The 27073-nt window shown below is 38.9% G+C and overlaps 1 protein-coding gene across 10 annotated transcripts in view; it reads left to right on the plus strand.

The window, feature by feature from the left end:
- The window catches only part of ptprfa (protein tyrosine phosphatase receptor type Fa), a 349532-nt gene that overhangs the window by 148164 nt on the left and 174295 nt on the right, over positions 1-27073 (plus strand). For 5 of the 10 annotated variants that reach the window (XM_008278153.1, XM_008278154.1, XM_008278155.1 and 2 more), the window contains exons 5-7: positions 10790-10978; positions 17596-17613; positions 24621-24731. In XM_008278153.1, the coding sequence (XP_008276375.1) occupies positions 10790-10978; positions 17596-17613; positions 24621-24731 (318 nt within the window). The remainder of the gene's footprint in view (positions 1-10789; positions 10979-17595; positions 17614-24620; positions 24732-27073) is intronic. The other 5 variants (XM_008278156.1, XM_008278158.1, XM_008278159.1 and 2 more) reach the window with 1 other exon arrangement.

Consider the following 27073-nt stretch of genomic DNA (forward strand, 5'->3'; position numbering starts at 1 on the left):
GGCGACCTTCTTGCTGCGAGACAACAGTGCTACCAACTGCACCACCTTATTCCCAAGCAAGATGATATATATAATCTGTCCGGCGTGCTTTGGGTCTAACCCAGGGTCTCGTACAAGTTATACATGCAAAGAAAGGCACCCAAGAAGGACCCTAATCTGATGCCTGATTCGCCTCAGCTCCATTTGGGTGTTTGAGCTCCTTGCCCTGTCTGTGAGGTGAAACCCAGTCGCCCTCCAGAGGAAACTCCATTTAACTGCTTGTATTCTGCAATCTCAACGCTATTAACCTCAGGTGAGGGTAGGAACGTATCAATGGGTGGTTCTTACAGCCAATCCACGACGAGCAAACACGTTCAAATAGAAAAAGCACAACTCAAAATTACATTTGACAGAGCATTCATTCCAGTCACCCACCTCTTGGTTTCAGCATCTACTCCTGGTGGTTTGTGCCAAATCTGAAGGGATTTTTTCCCTTTTTCCCTTCTGCAGTTTGATACCCTGAATATTTTTAGAAACAAATCCATCGAAAAAAAAAACAAAAACGCCTGATTAGGGTGGCGGTCAGTTTACTCTCCATCAAAACCAAATGAGGTATTTTGCGTTATATTTTCTGAAGCTACACAGAAAATGTGAGGTTTTACCTTTGTTCTAATGGTCAAGGATCACAGGGATACAACAACATCATAAACTGTTCAGGTGAATAGTTAGTGGAAATGTTGTGTTCAGTATTGGCCTCCCTTCTTTCGCTCTGTTTCATGACTGATTTTAAGATTTCATTGTTTGTTTTTAAGGTTTTAACTGGGTTGATGTCTTTCATCATCATAGTCTTGTTAGAGCACTGACATCAACCAACTAGATGACGCTTTAGAGACTTTTAAGCCGCTGCTGAAAAACTCATCTCAGCTCATTGGCATTCGATTCAAGGAGAGCTTGACACGCTTGTGTTGTTTTGTAACTTTCTATCCCCTTTTTATTTGTCTTTTATTCAGATTTGTGTTTTAGTTGTTGTATTTTGTGGCTTGCTATTTTAATTGTGTTTTAATTAGTTTCAACGTTTATTATTTCTGAATGTGCTTTATGAATAAATTTGACTTTAGTTCAGGAGATATGATAAAAAAATTAAAAAAAAAAAAAAACAGAATTTGATGAAAAATAAAATAGCTGCCATGAGGCATTTATGTGATGGCTCAGTATCTAAAATTGTTCAGGGCCCCAAGCTGTTCAATTGTCAATTACATCCACATGGAAATGTATTTTCACAAGTGGTAATTAGTTATTATGCAGTGTGCAGTTTGTCTGTAAAATCACAGTATTTGTACTTTAAAATCAGCACAAAAAACCCCCCAAAAAACAAACAAAAAAACAATGTTATTTTAGAGATATTTGCTGTTATTTAAAGAAAAAATATGTATATTAATGATTTTCAAAAATGTAGACTATTATTTTGTAGATTTCTCCAGTTTTGGTAAATTATAGCATATAATATGGAGTAGAAGCACAGAAAATATAATACATGTTAGTACATGTTGACTGTCAAAAAAATTGTTTTACAGATATTTTTACACTTTTGACAGGTTTGAACTTGACAGTATTCTACCATTTTACCATACCTTTCTACCACTCTTGCTGCCAGATTTTTACTGTGTTTTTACAGGATTTTATTTTGATTTCTTTATGGTGCTTTATTTGTAATCCCATTATGCAGGTTGAAAGATGTTAATATCTAGGCTCATATGTTTTATTTATTTATTTATTTATTTATTTTAAAGATAGTTCCTATCTATTAAAGAGAGACTTGGTTAGAGATCCTAATATCTCCTGATATGACTCAGGCAGCAGAATATTATATATATGGCAGTGCGAACTATGAAGGCTTTCTGCCTCAGCTGTCAGGGAAGCCTTACCAGACTCAACAGAGACACAGCTGTGGGACCTCTGCATCTATTCACTTTATAGTTGACTCAGTTCAAAGTGTAAATTGAAATTACTGTTCACCTAATAATGAAGCAGTCTACCTTCTCAATAAACTCCCCTGGGATGTGATATAAGACACCTTTTAGGGCAAAGTGTTTCCATTTGAGTGCGAAGAAAATCCACTTCCTCAGCTGAATGAAGTGAAAGTGAATTACTCAAGCGCTCAACTAAGAGCTGAGCTGAATATTAGAGGTTGTCTGAGGTGGTGTTTGTGAAGCCATTAAGCTTAAGCAGAGTGATGGACTGTCGTATTAAAAAAATATATCCTGCAGGAGTTGAGAGTTCGGAGTTTTACAAGCCTGGATTATTATTATTATTTTTAATATAAGACTGGTCGTTTTGACAATTGAAGCTCCATGATATTGGTTTTGATTGATTGTGTTTCCACTAAAACGTGCTTGTTGATGAGTGTGCTCATGGCTCGATGTTCCCTGGAGAGAGCAAAGGAGTGTTGGGTTACTGCTTCTCCTCCCAGAGAGCTGGTGAAAAAAAGACGCAGAGCAGAATGATCGTCAGGAGACTGGACATTTCTCCACACCATTATTGTGCGTGTAAACACTCTGACTGACAGCCAATCAACTGCAACACAATAAGAGCTCGACTTGTGTTTCAGCGCTGCTTGCTGACTAACTTTAATGGCCTATTTTTCTTTTGTCTTGGAGTCAGTGAATTCAGTTGTAGAGTCTCCTTTAAAAAAGGTAATTCCTCCTCTCTCAAGTGTGTGTCTGTGCAGCTTTAGAGCAGCTATATTTACTGTGGAGTCCTTTCATCTACTACTTTTACATGTATACAGTATCATGTGTCTTGGGAGGGGCACAACATCCCACATCCATAACCAGCTTTGCTCCATTGTCAACCAGCATGTCAAAAATTCATTTCTCTGTAGGACCACATTATATGAGACAAGATAAAGGTTATAGGATTTCAGGGAGACTTTAAATTTCAGTTGTCTTGTAAAGTGAATGCAAAGCTGATTTCCAAACTCTGTCAGCAGCCTGGTAAAAGCTCAGTCAGCAGACAAGGATCCACACTAACCTTTTCTATTATTAGCTCTGGTGCTCCCTCCTGAAAACACAAGTTAACCCTCAAGTTATCTTCGAAACCTGCCGGTGGGTTTGAAAGGCATGTTTAAAAAAGAAAAGAAAAGAAATAAAATGACACAAATTACATAATTTATCAGCCAGATACTATAAAAATTGTTTTTCTCATAGTCCCTCATCTAATCATGTTTGACGTGGTTTTCTCAGTCTTGACCTGCGGGTGCTCGGAAAAATGCTGATTCCATTGTTTTTACATTTTTTAAAGATACAAAGAAAGTTAACTTTACATTTTTTTTTTCTGTGTTCATGATTGATGACATTATAACTGTGTCATACTCCACAGAAGACAGTCTGAGTTGTCTCTACATCCAGCCGTGGTTGTGCTCTTTTCATAGACATGCAGGATTTTATATTGCAGTGAAAAATTAGCTCAGTTTCTTAAAAAAAAAAGACCCAGAAACTGCATGGAGTTTGAAGGAGAAAAAGCTGAAAATGCAATTGCGCTTAACAGAAGAAATCTTTAAGGTCGAAGTGCTGCAGTTTCACCAGTGCATCCGTCCCCACATAGTTTATGCTTCATGTGAATGTTTGCAGTCATGACAGCAAACTCAATTTTCCCTGTGTTGGGTGACAGAGAGCGTTATACACAATACATAGCCTTTCTTTCTTTGCAATATCTCAACCACGTAAACGGAGTGAGTTATTTCTGTCAGAAACAGAAAGTGTGCATGGTTCAGTTTAGGATCATCTGCTGATATATCGTCTAAATGATCCTCTCTTAGAAATTTGAGAATGTTATGGCACCGAAAGGATTGGATGATCTTTTCTTTTGAAAAATGAATCGACAGTTTGTTTCTTTGTCACATAGGGACAGAATTTGACACAGGTAGTTGACAACGAAAGCCTTGCGTAAGCTTTGTGCTCTGATCACTCACATGATGACATAAGACATGGCTTTAAGTAAAATATTAAACAGGGACCATACTTACAAGTAGCCCTAGTGCTCCTAGTTACCAAATTTCATAACACTATCTCCAAAAGTGGACACAAAAGGCAACTAAATGGTTGCAGTGTGGAGCACTATAGTCCTGGATCTCCTTCCCTAAATTTCAATTAAAAGACCTAACTCTTAGTTGATTGGAAATGCACAACAAATGCAGATGCAAAGAGTGAAACTGGCAAGATCACAGTTAGAGTGGACGCCCTGATCGATCATTACTGAGGCAGTTAATGAGTTGGTAACATAAAAACTGTGGTTTTAAACAACTACTTACAGAGCTTTTCCAAAAGTAGCTCACACTGTCTGTGTCTCAGAGTCAGTGTGGATTTATAGATAGTGAGAGATGCTTCTAAAAGCGTGTCTGCAGTATTAGTCTTGTTTTAATCATCAATAGTTTAGTTAATGAAATCTTTTTTGTGTGTGAAGACCAAATGGGAGCAATTTGATGTGAACCATTGCAAACCATTCTTTCTTTCTTTCTTTCTTTCTTTCTTTCTTTCTTTCTTTCTTTCTTTCTTTCTTTCTATGGCATTAGTGAGCCCAAATATTGACCTGTTTGTTTTTTCTTTTACTATCATTAATTTTATTCTGTCACCTTTTCACTTGGCCGTGCACCTGAGCCGGCTGCTGGTTCCTGCAGGATCCGACACAGTCAGTACTGCACTGCAGGTGTGTAGCCAGCAAGATGACCCATGGTATTTATCATTCCTTTATTTGTAATAAATTAAACAGTATAGATGCTGTAGTTTACCTGAGGTCAAAATTGTGGGTGGATGTAAGATGTGATTAGCTCTCTGTGGAACTCCACTGTCCTCCTTAGGCTGTGGGGCTTTGTTGTTAATTATGCTCTCAACTTATTGTCACAATTGTTGTTTTCATTTAAAGCCCACTGCCGCTGAATATGTGAAAAACACTGACCAGATTATGAGGTGGACAGTCGGTTATTCTGTCATCATCAAAAATTTGGCAGTTGTGCGGTGTGCCACAGATGTCACACCCGCTTTGATCACTTTATTTACCTCTCTTCCTTTCTTTTGGAAGCAATTTCTGGAACTGAATATGCACACATTTCAGATGTTTTGACCTCTTATACCACAGGGGAAAAAAACGATTAAAACCCATTTTATTAACAATGGCTCAGTCCCATTAAGTGTCCCAGTGAGTCAGCATACACTGTATCAGCTCCCTGGAATTTGCTCACCTAAATCGAATGCATTCAGTATTAATGTTATCAATTATGTCTGTGCTTTTTATGCTGCTGAGATGCCAAAATGTCTGCAATAAATATTTTAAAAATATTAATGCCATATTGCACCTCTAACTAGTTTGTGTAGAATCAAACTGAATTCTATATCTTAGTATAAACCTACATTTCATGTTCAGTCATTAATTATAGAACTTATTATATTGTAGTCTTTGACTACGCTGCTGCTGACAGACTAGAGCGGAACCAATACTGGATTTTTTAGGCAGATTTTTTAGTACTGGTACCAATTTTTTTCAGGTGTGAAAAAAAAAGTTCAATATCAATATCTTGGTCAACATTCATATTCTGTATTATATTATCTCTATATATTATTCGATTATAGATTTTTTAAAATGTAGTCAAATATTAACATATATGAACTTTACAGCAAACTAATTAACAGCTTCGCATGAATACACCGTTTGACTCTTGGCTGGGTTTCGTACTATGCTGCATGAGCTGCCAAAAGTAATGAGAGTACAGTTTACAATGGAGTCAGAGCGGCTGTGCTGGACAAACTATGTTCTGGCCATCTCTATTATGTTCTCTGAAGAAAACTTTAAAAAAAAAACAACTTCTACACCCAGTACTGATGCATGTGTGATAGACCAATGTCAGCCAATAACATCTGTCCTGCACTTCTTTGCCTTGTATTCAAAATCTCCACATTAGACAAAAGTATCAGTCCTGTTCCCCTAGAAATTATATTTATGTAGCACTAGCTGTTATACTGAACATTGCTGCCATGTTCACAGGAAGTGTTTGAGTGAATGAAGTCACAGCAACGTGGTCAGGATTGATGCAGACTGAAGAAATGCATGACTCTGACTCCAGAGAGTGGACTTCACACTCCAGATTGCGAGGAGTGGCGAGGATATGGCAGCATTCAGTTAAAGTGGAACAAAGACTGTATTTTTTAGTTTATGTTTCCCACAAAACTTTTAGAAACACCTTGTACCTCATGAATAAGATCACAGCAGACTTTTTCTATAATAAAGCGGACCATAATTTTTTCCTGAACCTTAACTAAGTGCTGCCAGAGTCTAAACACAGCACAAAGAAGTTTTGCAGTCAGTAGTAAATATTGTATTGAAAGACGGAATATTTAGGAAGAAAACTAATTAAATGTGTTGTTAATGAGCATTCTATGGATGTGTTATTATCTTGATGGCACAGTGGCATTACATTCCCCTCAAAAAAATTGCTGTTGCAGATTAGTTGTATAAAAAGGTCATTTTAGAGTTGAAGTTTAGTAAAAGCACAACAGAGAGCCCAGTGGCCTTACAAGCTTATTAAAAGTTATGTTATAGGATTTTTTTCTTTTGTGTGTGTTTGTAAGCAGTGAAAAAGCCAGTTCTCCTAAATCATCCATTTGGGAGCTATACTTAGCTAAGATGTTTGATGAATCCAGCTCCTGGCATCCACACACACTGGCAGTTCGTCTAATAACAACACAAACATTTCAAAAGCGATAAAACTTGAAGACACCAAACAGCAGTTGCAGCATCTGTTCAAAAAAACTGGTTGGATTGTCAGCAGACATGATTTATCAGTGCCCTGAAGCCCTTTTTGTTTCAGACTAATGTCAAAGCAGTGGGGCACTTGAGTGGCCTAAGTGCCCCTCTGGTCCTCTAACAGTAAACCTGCTCAGGTGTTTTTGGTTTTTGCTCCTATTCCCCCTGCTGCCAGCAGAAACCATGACAGATGACTGGTCTCATTTGCTTACTGTGTGGAATGAAGAGGCTGTTTCTCGATGTTGGGAGTCTTCCACCAGTTTTCAAACTGCCTGGCTGTCACGGCTTCTTTGTTCCCCGGAGTTTCATTTCATATCTGTCACCAGAGCATCTTTCCTCCCTTCTGCACAGCCCCATTGTGAGCTCTTTATTAGAGGCCGTCCCAGCATGGTGCAGGCAGCTCGTCAAAAATACATGCTGAAGTTTTTAAAAACCTGCATCACTGTCATTTTAGAGTCCACAGAGGGACGAGTCCAAGATGGATGGATGGGTCAGCAAAAGGTCAAAACAAGCCGCTGTATAATTTTCACAAGTAATGATTGAAAAACAGGGTTTTCATCTTATCAGTACATTATTGAATTTATTATTCACAGTTTTCTGTCCATTGCTGCCCATAATTGCTGGCAGTCGACTTTAATATACAGCATAATGGGTGATGACAATTTTCTCATTTAAAAGGATTTTAATCTAATAATGAAGTTTTGATTTTTTGAGAAGACTGTAAGGCTGAAATAAAAGGGAGACACACCGAGAGTAACAGTTAGGAAAGCTTAGCATAACTAATTGAATAAATTATGGCCCCATTTTAAGTTAAGTAGAAGTTATGTTTTAGGATGGGGCCATCTTATGATCGACAAGTTGCTACCTTTTCGCCATCCTCAAGTTGTCAGCCAGATCAACCCCTCATTCATTACTCCTGATTTTGAAAAACAAAATAGCACTTCCTAATTGTAAAACGGTATTCCACAAGCCGATAGATGACAGCACGGTGGCTACGTCCATATTTATATACGCACTTTGAAAGAACTATGCATATTCAAATAGTGCTGACCCCACTCTCATCTCTATTCATGTCTCTTGTAGGTGTAAATATAAATTGAGTTTTTTTTAATCATAAGTATGCAGCTGATTTTGTTAAACAACTTGGCAAAGAATAGTTTTAAGTTAATATAAATATAGATGTAGAAAATGCTCCCATGTGTTGACAAGCAACTCTGAACCACTGTGACTCACAGCAGAAGCTGTATTTAATACAAGAATTTTGATGCAGAAAATGAAAACAAGGTTGCATGTAGGCTGTGTCAGAATAAAACTGGAATATAACCACTTGACCTGAGCAATGCGTAGCCACATCCAGCAGAGATATGTGGATGTTAACCTGCAGGGAAAGAAGACTACAGGTGCCCGTACTGCTAATGTCAGCAACACTCAGCATCTGTGAGTAAACATTGTCATACTGGTTTGCTGTGACCCTGTTTGGGCTGAAAATATAATGCAACTCATCATGGCAATGACCGTGCAAAATATGCTTCCACTCAACTTTGTTAGAGTTTTTAGAAAGTTATTGAAATATATTGGGCCTGAATACACAGTGCTGAAGCACAAAATGTTCAAAGTCTAAATATCTGTTTAATCGACAAGGTTTTTTGCAAGGAACAGTGTTCATTGGAAGCATTTGCTTGACCTTTCAAGATGTTCTTTGACTTCAGCCTCTCATTTTCATGTCGACTATGTGACCATTCTTTAATACAGAATCATAAGATGAAAATACCATCAGTCAAGCCTGCATTGTGCAACTAATCTGATGAATAATTGATGATCTTATTCACAAGTTGTAAAGGTCTGAGCTCATAGACGGAGGTTTTTACCTGCATCATTTTACAGTTTAGCATCTCCAACTGTCGGCAGGAGTTGCTACTAGACTTCCAGCATTCAAAGTGGAAGCATCACAGTTTAAAACAGCATCATTAACTCAGTTTTGTTCTATATGTTTAGTTTTGAGCAGTGTAGGTGGTGACAAATTGACATGTTTTTCCGTCTGAGTTCACCGTATACGTGCTGAGACTGTTCACGACTTGGCGGCTGCTGCTGCTGCTACCAGCTGCCCTCGACATTTGTAAATGCTGAAGAATAAAAAAAACTGCTTGTACCAGAGTCAGACAGCAGACAAGGTGCTTGTTAACCTGTGATTCTATGGATATTATTCCAGAATTTGTGGAGATTTGCTGCTGCCGTTGAGCTTATTGACTGCTGTTAGAGGCTGTTAAATTAAATGTATTGTCTTGAGGGCATTTTATATTTCTGCTGCTGTCATGACGCAACAAACATATGACTTTGTAGATTTTTGCCTTTATTTACTGGGGAAAAAAACAATTGCAGTGTAAACACAGCTATCACACAAAGTGATGTAGTGATTTCATGGTTATTCATGTATCCTGCATTTTAGTATATGAACAGATGTATACATACATTTGTTTTACTTTGACTCCAACATACCAACATATCCTATTAGCATGCCCCGCACTCTTGTGGTTTTAAAGATGTGCAATGCTTGGCTCTTAGAATATCCTAAAACCTCAAACCTTTGACGTAGGGACCAAAAATGTGTCAAGTGCAATTAAACAATCTTATTGGTTTCACCAGTGCATCTGACGTGTTGCATGTTTGTCTATGTGTCTCAGAGCCACCTGCCCAGGTAGATAAAATCACTAAGTTTCATCTGAGGCCAATTTTGACACTAGAACACCTTGTTTAACTCTTTTTAAGCTACATTTTTCTTCTGTGCTGCAGTAACCGAGTGGAGACTATAAGCTTCTCTGTGCAAAGCTGCCAAGTACCATCTAGTGATGCATGTGAGGCTTTTAGGAGACATCAGTAAATTGTAGTTCCAGAAATCAACTAGAGTTACCCTCTCCTTCTCTAAACAGTTTGAATCTACACCACCGTACTACACCACGATGAATTTTCAGCCTTTGGGAAAGACTGAAATATGACACGATAACAGCTGACATTATTCATTCATTGCATTAAATGCAAAAAGTGCAGCCAAAGCATGGCTGGAAACAGTGCTTCTGCTGCTAGATGCGTGACGCTTTCCAAATTGAAACATTAAAAAAGTACAGTGTCTCCGATAAACTTGTCCTCCGCCATAATAGATGCATGATCAGCAGAGCAGCCCCTCTTCTCATAGTAATTTATATAAATATTTGTCTGTGCCTTCATTTCTGTTCATACTCATTTACATAATGTGCTTAGAAATGATCAGCAAGTATGTAAACCCATAAAAGCAGTAATGCTTAAAATGTACATGATTCAGAGATAAAAATTTTGGGTAAACCTAAATCATGTTCTGGTCACCTCGAAATGAAAAATTTAGGGGCAACTGTGCATCCAAGTGAACGTTTGTCTGGAGCCCTGGGCAGAGTGAGACAATGTAGGCATACTATGCTGTAAATACATTGTATAATATATATCTAATATGTGACTTCTTCATAAATAAAATAATAAGAAGCAGAAATACTTAACGTATAAAGTATGAGAGAGGGTGGAAAGGTGTGTAAAGCTGTTGCTGTGTCTGTCCTCAGAAGTGTGGCCAGAGGTGTGGAATGCGATTTTCAGTCCATGATTTCATTATGTTCCATCCATAATTTGGCAGAATTGACATTTGACTGCAGCAAGCGTTTTAGATTACGTGAGTTTGGTCGTGGCCTTTTTCTGACAGAATACATTTCGCTTGCGGTGAAATTGCATCGGTCTTGTTCACACACATCCATGACTGGAAATTCTGTGGGAGGATTAGTCGTGCAGCAGCTCAGCGATACTTACATTAGAGCTGGATTTTACTGTGCTTGAATTTCACGGCAGGGGGCGGGGGGTGGGGGGGACCTCTCCAGCTCACGGTTATGAAATGAACAGTGAACTCTCACACTCCCGAGTCTCGGTTGACAAACATATCTGATGATTGACTAAAGACTGAACTGTATCACTCACGTATCATGTCTGTCTTTTGCCACAGAGGACCAGATACCCCATGGTTTCCCCACCATAGACATGGGGCCCCAGCTGAAGGTTGTGGAGAGAACACGTACCGCTACAATGCTGTGTGCAGCCAGCGGAAATCCCGACCCAGAGATCTACTGGTTCAAAGACTTCCTACCAGTGGACATCAGCAGCAGCAACGGCCGCATAAAGCAGCTGCGTTCAGGTAAAGCGCTCATATCAGCATGTTCTGTGTTGATCATTCACTTGTAATAACTTTGCAGAATTAGTATGGCACAGGTTCCATTGGGTTGAGGTTTTAGGGAAGCCACTGACTGTGTATGGAAAATAAACACTGATATATGTGACCTACCAGTTCTTTACTTTATCAGGAACTAGGGCTGGGTACAATGGCAGAGATTTCATTTAGGATGCATTGGATACTCAATATTCAGAGCATGTGCATTTGTTGCCTTCAATAAAAACATGAAATGAACAGAGGACTTTTGAAAAACTGCTAGAACGTTTACTCATTGTGCATGAATTTAGTGTTTTCTTTCACAAAAATAAAGAAATTTCCAATGTAAATTGGTATAGAAAATGCACATTTTTATATATTCAAATTCACTAGAATGCCAAAAATTAAGTATTTGATGCTCAAAATTTCCTAGGGTGAAGACACTCATACATCAGATAAAGCAAAATCTTTGACCGAGTATCAAACCTGAACTGTTTCATTACCAAATGAAATATAACAGTAGTTACATGGTTAGAAAGTAATCTTTCAAATGTCTGGTCTTGTTTATCATTTTTTTAATTGAATTTGATCACAGTCTTTATACTTTTGCATTAATTTGTCTTCAAAATTGCTAATTAATTAATATTTTCTTAATTCATCAATTAACCCTCTGAACCCCTAGCAGGTGGTTTTTTGCTCCTGTCACGTTTTTACTCACTGTGGGATCATTTTTCTGCACCTTTATGGAAACAGCACAACCATTTTTTTGTGGCGTGACACAATTATGAATCATGAATCATAAAAAACATGGAGTTTCTTGGATTATTAAGATATTTGACTATTTGCAATTTTTTGAAGTCTACAAAATGAATTTATTTTTTTTACACTACTCTTCACAGCAACTCTAGAATGATATGTTAACATGCTGCTTCCAGCAACATGCATCTTTGTATACTGTTTTGACCATGCTGCATTTATTTTTTGATCAAGTATGTTTTATTTTCTTCTCAGTTTCTTTTGACATCTGGTCTCTGCTCTGTGTAAACACAGCCTGCAGTTCACCTGATTTATTTTTGGCAAATATTTGAATGAGATGTTCAACAAAGTGATTTTTTTAATGAAATGTCATGGTTTTAAGCTTAGTTTTAGTTGTTTTTCAAATGAAACTGCACATCACAAATGATTCTAGGATAATCAGACACCTCTGATGATTCCGTTTTTACAGTTTCTGGCAGATATATTGCGTCATTTTGACTATTCATTTATTTATTTGTTTTAAAGATAGCGTGTCTTTTCAACACATCTGTGGGTTTTTTGGGTGCAGAGGGTTAAATAACTCATTCTTGCTTATATTGTTTATATAAGTAAACTATATAACAAAGAGCGAAACAAACAGACCATGAATTGCTTTAAAATTAAAACATTTTAAAACCCAGCCCTCAGGGTCACAAAGTACACAATAGTTTTTTAATTGGATCTGCTTGTCCCTGTTACATGTATCTCTTGGGAAAAGGCAAACATAGCAGAAAATATGTACAGAATCACAGCCACATCACAAATGCACCCAGCAGATGAAAGATCATATATTAATGCTACATGGAACACCACACTTGGCAGTTATATTACATCAAAAATACCAATGATTGGGTTAACTTGTAAATCAAAGTGTAAGCGCTTAAGCCAACTTTTATTTTCAGAAAGTAAAATATGCATTAAGCTCAGATGGAGACAAATGCTTCCTACTTTTAAGAAGCTCGCAAATTTTAGTAATTACCTGAGCAGCACCTGTGTGGGAATATTGGTGTGCCAACAGCGCTTAACACACCACAGACGGTGATGAATGTTAAAGCACAGACAGCCATATGAAGCAGCTCTGTGAGGAGGGTGCCAGCATCCAGAGGAGCAGATAGGGCATCTTTCTCCACAGAACCAGGCCCAGCAGCTCAGCGCAGAGCTGGATGGCTGCTGGCTGAGTAACCGAGCTCCATGCAACCTGTCAGGTGCCCTTTTTCTCACTTTCTGAGAGAAAATAGAAATGGTTGATTTCTGCCAAAAAGCACCTACACAACAATGGAATGGCTGTCCAGCTCCAGACTGTCTTGCCAGCCCTTGCAGCAATTGTAAGAAGCAGATTTCCCACCACTGAGGGCCCCGGGCCCCTCTCATGGCTGCTCTGATCTTAACCCAGGGAAGCAGAAAGGCAGGCTGCAAGATACCATTGGCAGTAAAGTTCACTCTCAGGATTTAAGACCTTTAGTGGGGAGAGACACGCCATGTATTATTAACCAAACAGCATGGCAATTTGTTTCAATTTGGTTCACAGGGCCCCGTCGTTGCATGCAATCCCACAGCAGCGCAGCACAGATGGCTTCCTTCCTATATTAGAAAAAAATAAAAAATCTGAGTTATCCTGTGCCACACTAGGAAAGTGAAACATGTAGTCATAAAGTGAGCACTCCAGAGTTATTCAATTTATTTGTTTCAGCAGAATTCATTATAAAGAGGAGTGATCACATTTGCTCTTGAAGTAGTTAGTCCTATTAAATGACTTTTATCCATTAAAAAACTCTGATAGCTTCCTTTTTCAATTTAAGGCCTTTGCTCTTTTTGTAAAAGGAAAAAAATGCCCGATGTTTTCGTGAAGGCTTCCTCTGGTGTTCCGAAGCTCATCTTTCTCTGCCAGTAATTTTAACCAAAACCTTGTTCATTAAGGAGTGATGTTTCACCGACCAGAGACTGACGTTCAAGATGGATCTGATAGTCCAGTGCTTCAACAATGCTGGAGTGAAACATGAAGTTCAATCATCTCTCAGCTCTTCAAACACTACAATAAGCATGTGTTTATACTGGACACAACCACCAGTCACTGACAACTTCTAAAAGCGCTGAAAATGTTCTGCTTCCAGTTCAGACAGAAGAAAAACTCCAGTTTCCCATGTGTAGGCAAACTGACGATGATCAAAGCTAAATTACTTTGCAGCAATTGGCTCTTAAAGGGGGTTCTCCAGCGATGGTACATGCAGTCGCAGAAAGTTTTGATTCTCGCAAGAGATAGATTTTCAAAAAATGGTTAGAATCAATGTAAAAGTAGAGATTGTCTGACTTTCATTCCCTCAGGTCAAAGAAAGTCAGATCAGGACCAAGCATTTTCCTGAACTTTAAATCTTGGAATCTGGTGTATTTCATCAGAATCCAACTTTGCTGAATGTTTAATCCAAGCATACAAATCAATGTTTAGCAGAAAAAGCAACTTTTATTTTTGTTGTGAAAAACATCTAGAAAAACCATGATCCATGATATATGATTCTGTGTAGTGAAAAAATAATAATGTAAGGGATTCCCACTTGAGCTGTGTTCAGCCCAGTAGTAGCAGTGATGCAATAGAAGCAGTGTATTGCCAAAACAAGTCTGGCATCTCTCAGAACCTTCTTCATCCTGCTTATACTTGCAGGTGTAGAATGCAAGCACTAATGGAATGCTTTATCTGAGCTGCTTGATTATCTTCTGCTGCGAATCAACAGCCATTTGTAATAAGACGAATGAGAATTTAGTGAGATGAGAGCATATTGACCAACCACTTGGCCAGTTGACCTGGACAGCATAAATACTGGTGATAACATGAAAAATGATGTGCTTGTAACACAGGCCTTCTGTTTGACATCATCTGGGTTATTTTGTCAAACATGACAAAGCTCCCTCAGAGCCAAAGAGGACACCATACAAGTGTTTCCACAGCTTAGGTAGTGCTCCCTGCGGAAAGAAAACTGTATACAACGAGTGCCAACCCCCTTTCAGAGCCAATCACATGATGTGATGGGATTTTGTTTGGTTTCGTTCGTTCTGGATTTAACTGGAGCATCTTGCACAACAAACTAACAGTTTGATACACAACTTGAGCAAACCTGCAGCAGTGTTCTCCGCTGAAACATGAAGATCCTGTCCGTTACTACATCTTTTCCTGATGGATGCTACAACAGAGAAAAATCCCTCCAATCCAGACATTGTGAAAATATAATAAAGTCCTATTATTTTTCACAATGAAACCCTGAAATCTGTCATGACATCATGCTGAAGTGGTGTGGGATTCATCCAGCTGACAGACAGCTGCGGGGGGCAAGTCATGGCAGGTCTCAGCGTTGCCCAGTCCCGCCCTCTGGAAGCTGCTGATGTCCCCCTTATCAGACCCCAGGGGCCACACAGCTTCCAGGGCTCCCCTTCTGCAATCTCTCACCTATCTGATGGCTTGGTTTATTATCCAGATCAGTGGCATCTGCATAGTAACCATCCCTCTCTTACCCTCTACTGTATATGACCTAATATGCCCAAATGGCCCCACTTCCTCACACCAGTAAAATACAGCATTAAAGGAGAAATGCTGCTACAGTGCCACTAGAATGAACAGTACTTAATCCTATTTAAATTGCAATTAAAGTTCGTGTTTTTTTTTTTTCAAATGACAACAAGCTGGAATTTTAATTACAACCTATAATTATAGCTCTACTATCATTTACAAGCTACAGAAGGTGAAGATGAAGTTTAGTTGGTGTTTGCAGGCATTTTACAGCCCGCAGTTTAATGCTGTGGCCACCAGCTTTAATTATTTCAGCTTTACTTATGAAAAATGTTTTCCTGCCAGTCAGATGAACAACTTTCAGTACTGTGACCTGTGAACAGATGTTGCTATGGAGAAGTGCTTAGGCTTTTTTTAATGAAAGAAAAAAGCGATGTAGCTACATAGTTGTTGGTCTTTTGCACTGAAGACTCAACCAGGAGAGTTTAAAGCCCTTCTGAGCTCTAGATCTGCTCCAACTGTCCAAAAATGAATCAGGGACTTTTTTCTTACAGAACCAGTGGACATAGAAATATCTCCTTCTCTTTACAATTCATGTAAATGACAGATGTGTTCAGTAGTTGTCAGAATCACCCGCTAAACTTTAAACATGATGGTTTGGTTAAACATTGAACTCATTAGGTAATATTTAATATTATCAAACATAAATTTGTCCAAAATCATTGATTTGTTATGATTACTATGCCTGGCTGAATGCCCTACTGTGGTTATATCTAAATGTGAACATAATTAGTCAGTTTTTTATCGGAATCAAGCCAGTTTTACAGTCATAAGTTAGCCTCATGATACAACTTTTTTTTTTTTAAACCAAATATATTAAAGTAATGCTGGGCGTAGACTACAGGAGTTTTAAAGTCCGAACAAATAGTAAAATCTAGTTGCATCAGGCTATAAGAAGAAACGTTATAGATTTTCTTGTCTCTTATTTCAGACATGCAAACACTACAACATGACAAAATAATAGTGCATCACACTCTACAGGATATGATTAGGATTATTATGTGAGAAGAAGCAGTCAGGGAGCAGAGCAACTCTGCACATTATAGGGAAGCTGATGTAAACAAAATGGAGACTGAAGGGCAACACCTACTACACCTACATACTTTGCAGTTAGAAAAAAAAAGCAAAACTAAGCAAGTCTGGATTAAAAAATGGTTGAGAGGATGCCATCAACATAGTTTGTCTATTCCTCAGTAAGATCTGGATTCGTGATTTTAACTATCAGTTTTTGTATCTGTGCCTAACATTAGCCTCAAGGACTGGAATCTCCAGTATTGCTTAGCAACACCATCCGCTGCTCTGGGCAGTTGCATGGTGATCATCCACATTTATCTCCTAAATATCTAGCATGTTTGATATTAATCAGGGTGGCCCAAGTGAGTCTGCAAGCAGTTTGGGAGGCTTAATACTGGATCTGTAAACTCCCCACATCACCAAATAATCTGGGCCAAACATCGGTTTAGATAAAGATCCCAGAACAGATTTCTCTGATTGTGGAGGGGTGAAACAGGGGGTAAAACCGCCCAAGACTCCTGTCGTCTGAGCTCAGCACAAGGGAGGATCTACTACATAAGGAATTCAAATACATTTGGGATTATGCTTGGCATGATCATAACTTTTTTGTTTATTTTATCATATAAAGTAATAGGAGTTAAAATAACAAATGCAAAATTGGCACAAAAAATCTCAATTGCACATTTCCCTCAGCTGGTTCAGCTCTAAATAGTCCAAAGAGAAAACACTGGTAAATGTTTGTATGACCTAAAAAAGTGACAACTGCCATAGAAATACATCTATAGTATGCTAATATAGCATGCTAATTTTGGAGCTTGATGGTAGAGTTTTCCACCACTGAAGCAGCAACATCACCAACTATTTCAGGGCACAAGTGCATGTTTCTGTGAATTGCATCAGAAGGAAAGCTGGCAGCTTGTGTCCTTATCTGTCTTGTTACTGAAGAATGTAGGAGGAAGAAGAAAAAAAAACAAAAAAAAAACATACCTTTGGGTTAACCAAAACAGGACTGTTGTTGATGAAGGAGGCTCAACTGCTTCATAGTCAGGTGCTTTCATGGGGGAGGGGGGCTTTATGATCAGGATTCCAGCACTGTGGAGAAAACAGCCAGGTGTATCATGCAAATAAGCACTATGTTACAGTAAATAACCAGATGCAGAAATGACAGTCTCTGTTTCTCTGTCTTCTATTTATACTAATGGTTATCTCTAATCTTATTTGCATTCAAATTACCTCACAGGTGGTACACCAATAAGAGGTAAGAATGCTGGGTACAGAAAACATCAACTCACCCTCCTCTCCTCCTCACTACCCACACTGCCCTCCATCACCTTCATCCTTCTCCTCCTGCCAACTCAGTGTGTCCCCATTTCCTGTCCTCTGTCCTTATTGCCTGCTCGCTCCGACACTTTCTCTGCCTTCAGCACATAACCGGTCAGAGGTTTTCATTAATATTAGTTCACTTCAACAACTTACGAACCGATGCTACAGCTGGTTTATAGGCAGCAGCGGCTAATGAAAGTCTCAGTCACCCAAACTCATTTTGGTTCTGTTCACGCTCAACATGTTTGGTGCAGTTTAAGAGGTTTCAGTTCGTCAAACACAGCCATCCAACTCAGAGAAGTGGTCTCTGGTTCATTTGTAAATAATGATTTAAAAGCAGAATTGTTCTTTATTTGTCTTTTTGATTGAGTGCATCACATTAGGCTTATCTAACATCACCTATCGATGTTAATGATTAATTATTAACTGATTAAATGCTATTAAGAATTTAATTGATTCAAAGAATATTAACTGATAAGACACAGGACGAGGGACACACATGTCAGAAAATGCACTGAAGATGTAAAATATAGCCTGCTCGCGCTACCAGTTGGAGCTACTTACTGTTTATTGACATGGAGTTACAGGTGTGTGTGCTGACTGCCTGTAAAGGTCCATAAAAGCAGCAGATCTCCCAGCTTGCTCCCTGGTTCTGTGTCGCAAACCGGCGCATTGCTCTCTCCGGGTCAGCGGTGAGTTACTCATCCAATCGAAGGAGTTTCTCTGGATCTTGTTCACATTGATGGGAAAATGGAGCATGACTTGGACAGACAAATCGGTGCAGCGTCAGCAATAATGCACACTCTGTATCATACTGTCATCGTCAGGAAGAAGCCAGAAGGCAAAGCTTTTGATTTAAAAGTCGATTTAACCCTCACCTGTGATCATGAGCTCAAGGTAGTGACCGAAAGGAGATTGCAGATACGAGTGGCTGAAATGAGTTTCCCCTATAGAATCGCTGGGCTCAGCCTTTTGATAGGATGAGGGAGCTCAGAGTAAAGTCACTGCTCCTTCACGTCAAAAGGAGCAGGCTAAGGCGGTTCTACATTTTATGAGGATGCCTCATTTCTTTGGAGATTTAGAATAGAGTAAGAACCGGCTGGAGAGATTATATGCCATATCTGGCCAGGGAACCCCTCGGATCTCCAAAGAGGAAATGGAAAACAATGCTGGCAAGAGGGATCGCTACAATGCCCTGCTCAGTCTGCTGCAAACCAAGACTCAACTCAAGCTAAGCAAAATAGAACAGTTGGACTTTCCTGCTGTCTTAATGCTAACGGTGTTACGTTGATGAACTTTGCAGCATCAAGTTCTAAAAAAGGTGTCTGGCTGCCGTCTGGTTTAGCAAGTTACCGGAGGCTCATGCTAGCATTCAACTCAGATTTTTAGCATTAATATGTTAGTGTTAGGGTGTTTTTGTCTGCATATGTTTTTTGGACTGATAAAGTTGCTACGACAGTATTTGTGGACACCTGTTCTAGCTGAGCAGCTCTTTCCAGCAGCTGGATTAACATGAACAGATCAGATATCTAACCACTGTGAAGTGATTTACAGTGTTTCAGGATCGCAGCTCATGTGCTGTGTTTAATACTTTTTGATTTTGTCAGCCCAGTCGTTGAGCATCATTTTAAAAGTGTTTTTTTTTTTTTGTACTTGTAGTTTAACCTAATGTTTAGTTTCTGTTTTTTAAAATTCCTAATTTAGCCGAGACAAGTGTTCACTGTGTGCATTTATTTCAACAATTAATCAACAATATTGATCGTTAACGTGCAGGCTTTGGGTTAAGGGCATTATTTAAAATTTGTATCACTGCTGAATCCATGTTTGGCTCCCTTCACAGTATGACTGTAGCACAGAGAACACAGTGAAACTCATGTTAACAAACTGCTGTGGCATTAAACCACACAGCTATTTTATTCATTTTTCACGGTATCAAGACCAGAATGAGAATATGACATTGGTGTATAGAGATTGTCATTGATCCATGTGCACAGTGAATCCATATTTCAACAGCGCCTCGCAGCTATTATTTACCCCCCAAAATAAATGAAGAATTGTCCCTATCATTGTCTGAAAAAGAGCCTTCAAGTGCTATGAAATGTATTTTTGATGTCACCGTAAATGTGATTATACAGACAGGTAGTCAAGTTTGGCCAGTGAATGAGTTATTTTTTTCTGTTTGCAATAGGCGACTGTAGCCTCAGGTTGCTTTCTAGGGACAAACAAACAAATGAGTTATAGAAATAGTTTCTTTTTAGGTAATGTTATGTTCACATGTAGTCATACTCTTTGACCGGCAACTCGTTGCTGGACAGCTTTGCAGATGACAGCATTGACAGTGCAATATGGACTCACAGAGAAAACTGTCATTTGTATACATTACCTGAATTAAGACGCTAGTCATTTTTTGATTAAATTCTTAATTGGTGAATTAAGTCATTTGTCAAGTCATAATTAGTCGTTTACTGTGAAAAATATAAGAAAATGGTGAAAAATGTTGATCAGTTTAAAGAATAGAATCATAGAATAACGTCTTTATTGTCTTGTTTTATCCAAAAACCAAAGATGCTCAGTTTACTGTCTAGGAGGAGTAAAGAAGTCAGGAAATATTGACATTTAACTAACTGCTATCATAGAATTCAGACATTTTTTGTTTGTTTGCTACTAAAACAGAATAAGCAATTATCTACGTAGTTAATGAACTAATCCTTGCAGCTCTAAACAAGAAACTTCCAATAGACATTCAGCTGACACAAGAATACTGCCTTTTAGCTTTAATATGTAAGTCTAATTCCCACACTAATGCTGACAAATACCATGTTACCGTTTTATCATATGCATTCTTTATATAATCCTAGATTACCTGTACAGATTGCTCTAATCAGCACATTTCAGGATTCAGAAAGGCAAATTTAACTACATTGTCCCATCTTGCCCTAAGTAGCCATGGGTAGCTGCTCTCAACTATGTCTTTCTGTACAGACACACAGATGTGCTCATTTAAATTCAGGGCCACTTTCAGTCCAGTTGTTTGGTTCTGACTTTGACACCAGCCTAATCAAACTGAACCAAAAGGACAAACTGCACCAAACCTTTTAAATGAAACCAAACTCCTTGTGTGAACACAGCCGTACACTCCCATCAACTTCCTCATGAGGCTTTTGGCTAGGATGAATGTGTTGTATATACATTAAGTATGCTGTAGCTTCAAATTCCTCTTTACTTAAAGGATTCTGGCATACTTCAACCTGCTGTATTTTCCATTAATGTGGCTTTTGTGCTTTTGAGCATCATAATAACTTTGCACTCTTCAGCTCTGTTGGAGACATTTGATGAGCTTTGTGGTGAGCAATTAGCAGGAGATCTCTGCAAGTTTCCAAAGAAAGCAGATTTTTACATAAATAATTTTAAACATTTATTTGAGTCTGACGAGAAGGTAACAGAAATTAGCCACCTGGAAATGGACATTCTGAACACTGCATTATCTTTTAGTGACCTGTGTAGAGCTACGTGGTCCGTTTGGCTCCTCAAAGTAATCCATTTGATGTTGGAGAGGAGAAACACCATCTCCAGTATATTTATCAAAGCTGCAGATCCATTACTTGTCGTTCCACAGCTGGGATTCTTCTAATCAAGAGACGCATGAAGATTATTAAGGTCTCACTCTTTGCAGCAACAGTTTTTCTCAGTCAATAGCCAACGATGAGCGCAGGGACAACACTGGTTTCCCGAGGTACGCTGTCTTTCAGGACCTTCTGGTGTTCTTCTGCCTCCATCCCCACTGTAAAAGTCAGACACAGTGGAAACAAACTAGTGGATGAATAAGTCAGTGATAAGGACAGCAACTATCGCTGGATGGAGATCCGTAATGCATTTGACAAAATGTTCATTCCAAACAGTTAATTTCTGTGTTTAACTGCAGTCAGATTAAAAAAAACAATGTATAAAATGATTCATGTTGAAATTATTATTATTAATATTATTTTGTGAAAGCTGCAGGGAGCTTATGTTAATTGACTCGCTAAATTCTGTTTCCCCAAATCTCTGAGGTGGCAAAGAATACAAAATTAGCATGACACTTAGAGCTACGATGGCCACATTTATGGGAAGTACAGCAGGTTACAATAAACCTGTCTGAGATTCCAATGTCTGGGTCGTGACAGTGAGCGTGTAAGCATATACGATAGCTTGCAACATGCATAATTAGTAACGTACCAGCTGTGTGCCATTAAAATGGATAGGTTCGACTGCAGAGGAAGGGAACACGTGCTCCATTATTGAAGACTCTGAGCCTGAAGGGCAGAAGAAGTTTGTTTTGGGCTTCATACTTTTAATGCATAAGACGTTACACCTTCTCTAGAAGCACTGATTAGCCTTTTTCACACCATGCTTTTTTTTGTATTGTTTGCAGGAGAGAATGAAGCATTTCCTTCTGAAAGGCCTCTGCCATGTAAAGGTGTTGAATGTGAAATGACTTCAGTATAGTAAAAATTGAAATAGAGAAAGAGATTTCACAGTCCACAAACATGTGACACCTTGGTCTCCTGGAAGGATCCTCAATGGGAGACAAAATAAAAATAGCTACACAGCTCTGTCATTGTCCTTTTGACATGATGTTTTGTGATATGTAGGATAAAGGCTTTCCTACATAGTGTGTGTGTGTGTGTGAGAGAGAGAGAGAGAAAGTGAGTTAAAGGACATACATACAGGCAGAATGTCCTTGCTGACTGCATCCCACATGAAGGTTGCTCCTCTTCCATCTCTGGGCTCACCGTCTGCACCAGATCCACCAGGGATGTGGCTTTACGTACATTATCTCAACCATTATCTTAAACTAGCTTGTGTTACAAATCCATCTCATGATGCATTTCAGGATTGTATTCTGAAATATGTACATTTTCAACGTTGTATTTGTCATATTTTTTACTGTCCACTGCTACTGCATGATGTATGTCACATTCAAAGTCAATATGTAATGCTGCACAATTACTAAAGAAACATTCTTGCTTTCAATCTCAAACCTAACCTCTCCAATGACAGATGTTGATTATATGTTTGTATAAATGCTATGAAATTGTTCTGAATCGTGGTGTCAGGTAAGTATTGTGTGTTTTTAGAGCAGGTTACGGGAGACAGGGTTTGTCCAAAGGAAACACAAGATAATAGACAGGATTACTTTCGGCATTGACCAGTCAGAGTTTTTAAGGGTTTTCACTGATAATTTGGGATTTTATCGAAAAACAGCAAGAAACCTATGTTTCTGTTTGTTTGTTATTTGTTTCTCCTTGAAAAAGCTGCTAAAGGTATTAGGAAAAAGTCCTCTCTGCAACAGTTTCTGATGTGTTCAAGAACCTGAAGGTCTTATGATTGTCATTCAGAGTGAGTGGACGTTAGGGAATCCCATAATGCGGCAATCAATTTTGAAATGGTTCTGCCAGAATAACAGGAAATTAGTCTTCATGGCCCAATGCGATTAGCAGTACAATGGCTCATTTGGACTTCAGAGTGAATGCCTCCATCCTCAAAAACAAATATTAAGTTTAAATCCCAAAATAAGTACATAAATATTGACCGACACGTCTACAGCCATGGTTGTGGATCATTGAGACATTCTTTTTTTTATTATTATTTTTTAATCTGTGGATTTATACACATTTAGTTTGTAGGGACTTGGAAAGAAATAATTAACTCCAGTGCCTGAAGTAATTGTAATGAAGAGGCAAGTCACCCGGTGCAATAATTAGAAAAATGTACTTACTTTACTTTCAACCTTATTGTTTAAGTATCTCCTGCCCCTCTTTTAGAACTGGAGCCACACTGCACTCAAAGATTACAATTAAGCTGTTTTCCACTGCAGAAACTTGCAGGTTGTTTTAGAGTGGCCTAAAATGCCAGGTCATGTTTGCAAATGAGAACTGGTTCTAAAACTTTTTTACCTAGTAAAATAAAGGTCAAATAAATATTTAAAAAAAAAAAAAAATGTTATGTAGAACGAGAGTTTCATCTAGTACCGACTATACTTTTGTTGTTTTGGCACATTAGTGGTCAAAGCAGTGTAAAAAATGTGTATTTTTCTTTCGCAAATTTTGTAGTTTCTATTAACTTTTTCTAATGTGATATTAAAAATGTGCTGATGGCTACTGTTAGCGTGACACTGCAGCAAGTACTAAGCAGGTTGGACAGGAGTCCTGATGTAGACTGTATATAAAAATAAAGGCCACTATGATGTCACCTATTAGTTTGTGGATAACTGGTATGAAGCATCAAGTTTGGAATTTTGCCGTTGCCATCTTGCTCTTTTGAAACGAGACATTATGACCCAGTGGTGGACCTGACTAAGGCCTCTAAGAGCACCCATACAGTAACAAATTGCCAATCACAAAGGCTTTATTGACCATTTCCCTCTCACCGAGACCATAATATACAAAATAAACACCAAGCTGAATCAAAGGAAGTCTGAAATTGAGACAATAAACTAATTAGAAAAATATTTGCTGAGGTAACAGATTAGTTGAGAAGGAGGGCCATTTTGTCATGACCTTCAAATAATGCAGGTCTAAGATTGTTTCAAATGAGTTTCACTTTTCAGACCTGGAGGCTACATCCTTTTTTAAAATACAGTCCATGAGGGCCATCTCAAGCAAGCATAATAGTAGCTGGTCATTGCCATGAATGACTAGATGCAGTGTAGACCTCCAAAATATTGACTCATTTCTCTATTCATAGTTGTTGGGTGAGAATCAGATTAAAGGTCATTTAGGCTACAAATAGCTACGTGTGTAGGACTACTATCTGATCAGTCTACTGTACACCTGTGTGTGTGTGTGTGTGTGTATGTGTATGTGTATGTGTGTGTGTGTGTGTGTGTGTGTGTGTGCATGTGTGCGTGTTTCAGTGTGTGTGGTGCAGATCTGAACTGTGACATTTCGGTTTCCTTCCCAGGAGCGCTTCAGATTGAGAACAGCGAGGAGTCCGACCAGGGCAAGTACGAGTGCGTGGCAGTCAACAGCGCTGGGACTCGCTACTCGGCTCCAGCTAACCTTTATGTTCGAGGTAAGATCCCTCTTGACCCCGACCAACCCCTCCCCGCTGCCATTCAGGTCACCGCCTCAAGCAGAAAGGTCCTCTCTGGTCACCTCCTGCCCTGCCTCTTGAATGCTAATAGGGAAGCCAGCTCTCTGGATTCGGCTGCAGAGAAAGTAAAACCTGTTGCTGCCTGTCCTGTCTCCACTCTCACAGTGTCATTTCCTGCTCTCTCTATCTGACTCTCTGTCTCGTCTTTGTCTCCTGGGCGGTGATTTATGTATTTTGCTCCACTGCCCTGCTGTTAGTTTGCTTGACCTGCCTAACCTCACGGTGACGGGGGTATGTTTTGACTCATCAGGGGTGAAAGAGAGGTTGGCTGCGGTTCTGCCTCTTTGTTTTGGGGCGGTGGAGGTTTACGTGTGGAGTCTTGCCACAAAGACAAGCTGACACCTTCAGCATCCCATCTGGGAGAAGACAGGCAGGAAATTCCCCCCAAAAGCTGCTCCAGTCGGCTGGAGGTACAGTAACAAAAGCCAGCAAGCCTCAGGGCTCCTCATACGTCTTGTCAACAAACAACTCAATTAGCCTCGACCTATATCAGGTTCTCAAAGGCAATTTTTCAAGCACGGGGGTGATTCATTTCTCCTTTTAATCTCATACTCACTTGCAGTTTCCATTGACAATGCTCTTTGATGCATTTTCCCTTAAAAAAATCATGTCAAACCGTCTGCATACTAAGTACAGCTATTATCCAATTTTCAGTGCTGCTTTACCGAGCTGTTCTGTAATATTTGCTACCTTGTAGAACACAATCATTATATTTCCTGTCTTAGCCTGAAAACTCTTGAAATGTACTTAGATTATTAAAGCGATAGCACAATGTTCAACCATATGTGCAAAGATAGAGCTGGTGGTCACAATCATTCCCTCCGTCCATACTAGCAGGAAGTGAAACCTGGTTTAATCGTTGGTTCTGCCAACAAGCGTGCAAGCTGTTACAGTCAACTAGTAATGATAGGCTTGAGTTTTAAAACTTTAAATTACCCTTTCCAGCGCAAGATATGTGCACAACACACTATTAACAACAGCAGCTTGGATTTTACATGGCTTCACAACACCATTTCTCCTGCACAAGGATACACAAGATAGATACAATACTCTGATATGAGTTATATGTCAGTTTGAAGCTGTTTAGTTTGTCTGTTTAAAGGTTCAAAGTGGACAAAAGTTTTTGAAACATCTCAAGAATACTGTAGGCTACAAGTGTCCCCTTAGACACAACAAAAAGCTCTATAAATACTTTTTTTTTATCTTTACCACTGGTATACAACTTTTTAAAGTATCAAATTAGAACATATCATCGCAAGTAGTAATGCAATTTTGGAAAATTTTCTAAACCAATAGTGGGCAGCCTTATCAATCAGTGAAATTGATTAACCAGTACCACATTAAGAACTCAACAGACATCATCCCATTTCCTAGTGGAATTGCTTTGGATTATAGACATGACACAAGCTGCCCTGCTTATGTTACGTAGTAAGGACAGCGTTATCAGCATAGACATTGAGCCACTAGTTTACAGTGACACTACCATAGTGCACTTCAGCTTGCTAACAAGGAAAGAGCATTCCTGCCACTTAGCATCACAGAACACTTTTCCATGATGACATGTTATGAGCACAATTCCCACAATGCTTTCTGCTTACCAACATGGAAGTGCCTGGAGTCCAAGTTACTGCCTCATGTGGTACCTACAGTGCTAAACTGAAGAGGCCCCACCTGGTGGTGCAGCCAGATAATACAGCTAAGCTACAATACACTGTCTGACAGGCTCATCCTTTGTCTTCTCCCTCATTGGTTAATTTATATTTTAATCTGTTAAATTATTAATGACAGTTAATTAATTAACTATGACTCATTAACATCCCTAACAGAAAGATCACTTGATGCACTTAATGCAAGAAAGAAATTACAACAGTTGAAGAGCCAATATTCTGCTTTGTGGTCTTTCTTTTCCTTTAAGGTGTGATATAGCTGCTTTTTGTACATTTAAAGGTTTGCAAACTGTCAAAATCCAAAGTCCATCCCAATGATAGCTATTCCATCCCACACAAAACACTGCACCTTACCTGCCTGAAACATCTTGTTTAAAGTCCAGGATTTTCATTTGTTACAAATCTATGCCACCGTGTAACACATTTGCATAACACCCGACTCGTGGCTGGTTTGGCACGTCCTCAAAGAAAGAATGAGCAGCTTCTCTACATTTATTTCCTTGCTCAAGATGCTTCTGCTTGAACTACATGTCTATTCTGAAAGGGCTTGTCTCATTTTTCTATTTTGAGCCCTTTCGTCTCCTCTGTCCTCCA

Source organism: Stegastes partitus, unplaced genomic scaffold (assembly GCF_000690725.1).
Source record: "Stegastes partitus isolate 25-593 unplaced genomic scaffold, Stegastes_partitus-1.0.2 Scaffold117, whole genome shotgun sequence".
Lineage (NCBI taxonomy): Eukaryota > Metazoa > Chordata > Actinopteri > Pomacentridae > Stegastes > Stegastes partitus.